We start from the raw sequence: 3193 nt of genomic DNA, 5'->3' as shown, positions 1-3193 counted from the left end.
GCTGCAACATCTTTATGGCCACACTTTCGTATAAGCTAAAATCTATTACATGACTTGATTCATTACTAGCAATAGACGCATGGTCACGTCTTTCCAGAACAATTTCGTCGTGCCATCCATACCAACTTTAGTAGCTTCGTAGAGTCATCCATACTAACTTTAGTAAATTTTGGCTGCTTGTTACGAAAATCAGCTGTAACATCTTTATGGTGACACTTATAAACTAAACTCAATAACTAGATTTGTTACGGAGGCTTTAGTCATTGATAGAGAAACACAATGTTGCCTACATCAACAAGAATACAAGATCATTGTATGATTAATGTGTATCAACTGAGACTAAGGAAAAGTCCGAGGATAAAAAATTAAGAAAGATTGCTTGCCAACCCAAAACTAAAAGATGGGTAATATGGAGAAATTGTGTTATGAATTGCAAACATGCTATTCATCCTCGCTTCTTCATGTATTTAATCGGTATTTTTCTTTCAGTTGGAGATGAAAACACAGAATTGGGAGATGTATTATGATTGAAATTATTTTTTAGGAACATATTTAATGTCTTACAGCTGTGTGTGTGATAATTTCCAAAACTTCAACTGTTAATACCTTAAAGTTCAAAGTCTTGATATATAAAAATATTAAATTGATTTTAGTTCTTTTTTACTTATTAAACTACTTAAATTCTTGACAAAAATTTAGCGAATTTTCATTCCATAGCCAAATGCTACTATTTATTGGTAAAAGATATGGATACAAATATTGTAAAGAACTTGTTTTTTTTCGTCACTTGTGTTCTCTTAAAGAACATGGATTTCACATGAGCTTTTAACACCATGTTAATTATTTTTCGATAAAACACACTATTTTACATGGTAAAATTATTATTATACATCACTATTTATTATCAGTTTTGCCACCACATGTTTTTGGCCAAACTTTTGCCAAAATTTTGTATGGCTATGATTTGAAACTGACGGGTTGCGGAAGAGTTTTTTTTTTTTTTTTTTTTCCCATAAAGCCACGGCCCTTATCTATCCACCAACACAAGTGCAGATTATTGATTGTGTTACAAAAACATAAATTCTAGCATAATACATTCATGGTGTCCCAACTATTCGGTCTTGGAAACTCATCATTCAAACTAAAAAAAGTCGTTATCAAATGAATAAGAAATTTAGTTTGAACATGAATGCTAGCTACACGTTTTACTTTTACTAAAAGAAGTAAAAAACATTATAACAAAGAACATTTGTTATTTTCCTTTAAAATAAAATTAATAACATCATGAGCATTCATTTATGTAACACATCACGCAGGATGTCTTTATTTCTCCTAGGGTCTACAATCATACAAGTCGTTGGACTAATTATTGGCAAATATTTATTTGAATAGACTATTCAATTTGATTGTTTACTGGTAACGATTAATGTTGAAAGAGATTTCCTGGTTCTGAGTTTAAGCTCAGGTGCCTAAGTCGACCAAACTTTTACTTATATTTTCATTCCATATAAATTATATCGTAATAAAATGTAGTTACCAAATCGGATGCACTAGTTTGGCATCTGCTGCTCTAGGATCGGACTACATAAGTTACACTAGTCAGTCCTAGCGTCTTCTATAACGCATTTCAATCGATAACATTGATTTTCTCCTCATTCAAACGTCTCTACAAACAACAAGATTACCAAATGTTTGTTTTTATATTTCGGATTTGCTTATTTGAATCATCTCTCTAATGATTTAAAATCATTTCATAACGCCACATGGAGATAGTTATATCCCGATGTGCAACTTCATCATGTAGCACCGTATCAACATTAATTGCATTGCCCAAATCATAGCGTCACATTCAGCTTGCCCATCCCACCATTTCTATTACCTACTTAATGATACATCGTCATTGTTTCAATAAAATCAGTTTAATTAGAATTAGCACTTCTTATGATCTTTATTTAGTTTTGCAATACAATATAAAGTATTAAATTAAAACCATCACAAAAAGTTTAATTAATAAAGAAAATGAACTGTTCTTAATTCAAATGCCACTGTTTGTTTTATCATTATTAGAAAAACCCATAAACGCTTAGCTAGGTTCTTGTAATCATTTGTTAATCAAGATATACTACGTTCTAACGTAAATGCTCTATTCTTCAATTGTTAGCTCCTACGATCCAAGATTGTTTATAATGTGTATAAATTTTAGACATGTATTACTTATTTTGGCTTACTTATGATGGATTGTATAAAACTTCTTACCAAAAAACTTGTTTATATAATTTGGCAAAATTTAAAAACCCGATGCTAAATTATAAATGAAATAAAGACGAATCCTAACTCCCAAGAATAAGAAAAAACAAAATAGTGAAATTAATAATTCAATTCAATAAAGTCGGTAGATCTGACGGCTAGTATAATTTATGACACGAACCTACCAAAATTTATGGCCACTAGCTTCAGAGCCAAGACTCTCTATAAATAAGACACCATCTCTTAAAAGGTAACCACATTGTCCTGTCTTGCAAGCAAATTACACAAGATCATAAATATAAAAAAAAGGTTTAGAGAGTTCTTTAAATAGACGTCAAAGCAAATCATCATCATCAGAGCATCTTTTGAAATCATCATGATAACAGTTGCTATAGCCGCTGAGTTGCTTGAGGAATACACGGCGGCGCTCACTCGCATCACCGCCACATTCCTCCCGCTACGACCCACAAGTCGCCGCCGGAGCGTCAGAGCTCCAACCACCAGCCGAGCTGAATCTTCCTTGCCTCGTAACGATAACTCATCCTCACTAGCTCCAAATTACTCCGCTTTTCTCTTGAATTTCTGATTATTTATTTTATTTTTATTAAAAGAGTTTTCGAATTTTCTTCGTCTTGGCTGTAATTTCTAATGAAGTTTATGTTATTAAATTGGAAAATTCAATTTCTATTCATTTGACTTTATTTGATTGATTTTTTTTTGGTTATATAGTAAGTAATTATTAGAAATATGAAACACAAAGCTTGTAAAATGGTTTATAACGTTAAAATAATATTATATAAGAGAGTTCAAAGATTCATATATTATTGATGATAGATAACGAATGAACATTGTGGATAAGTATGAAGATATATTCAAAGGGAGTATATAATTTATACAAAATAAATGTTATAACGTTCAAAACAATAAAACTGGATATTTCATTTTT

General features: G+C 31.1%; 1 protein-coding gene across 1 annotated transcript; it reads left to right on the top strand.

Annotated features, from left to right (window-relative positions):
* On the top strand, positions 2488 to 2938 carry LOC109131321. The gene has a single exon (XM_019242140.1). The coding sequence runs from the start codon at positions 2624 to 2626 to the stop codon at positions 2831 to 2833; it is 210 nt and encodes a 69-aa protein (XP_019097685.1). The 5' UTR covers positions 2488 to 2623; the 3' UTR covers positions 2834 to 2938.

The sequence above is a fragment of the Camelina sativa genome, chromosome 20 (genome assembly GCF_000633955.1).
Source record: "Camelina sativa cultivar DH55 chromosome 20, Cs, whole genome shotgun sequence".
Classification (NCBI taxonomy): Eukaryota; Viridiplantae; Streptophyta; class Magnoliopsida; order Brassicales; family Brassicaceae; genus Camelina; species Camelina sativa.
Note: the sequence above shows the minus strand (reverse complement) of the source record. Positions and strands in the feature narration are given on the sequence as shown.

Excerpts from the sequence above, each read along its gene's own strand:
- LOC109131321 (XM_019242140.1), top strand. The coding sequence starts at position 2,624 with ATGATAACAGTTGCTATAGCCGCTGAGTTGCTTGAGGAATACACGGCG.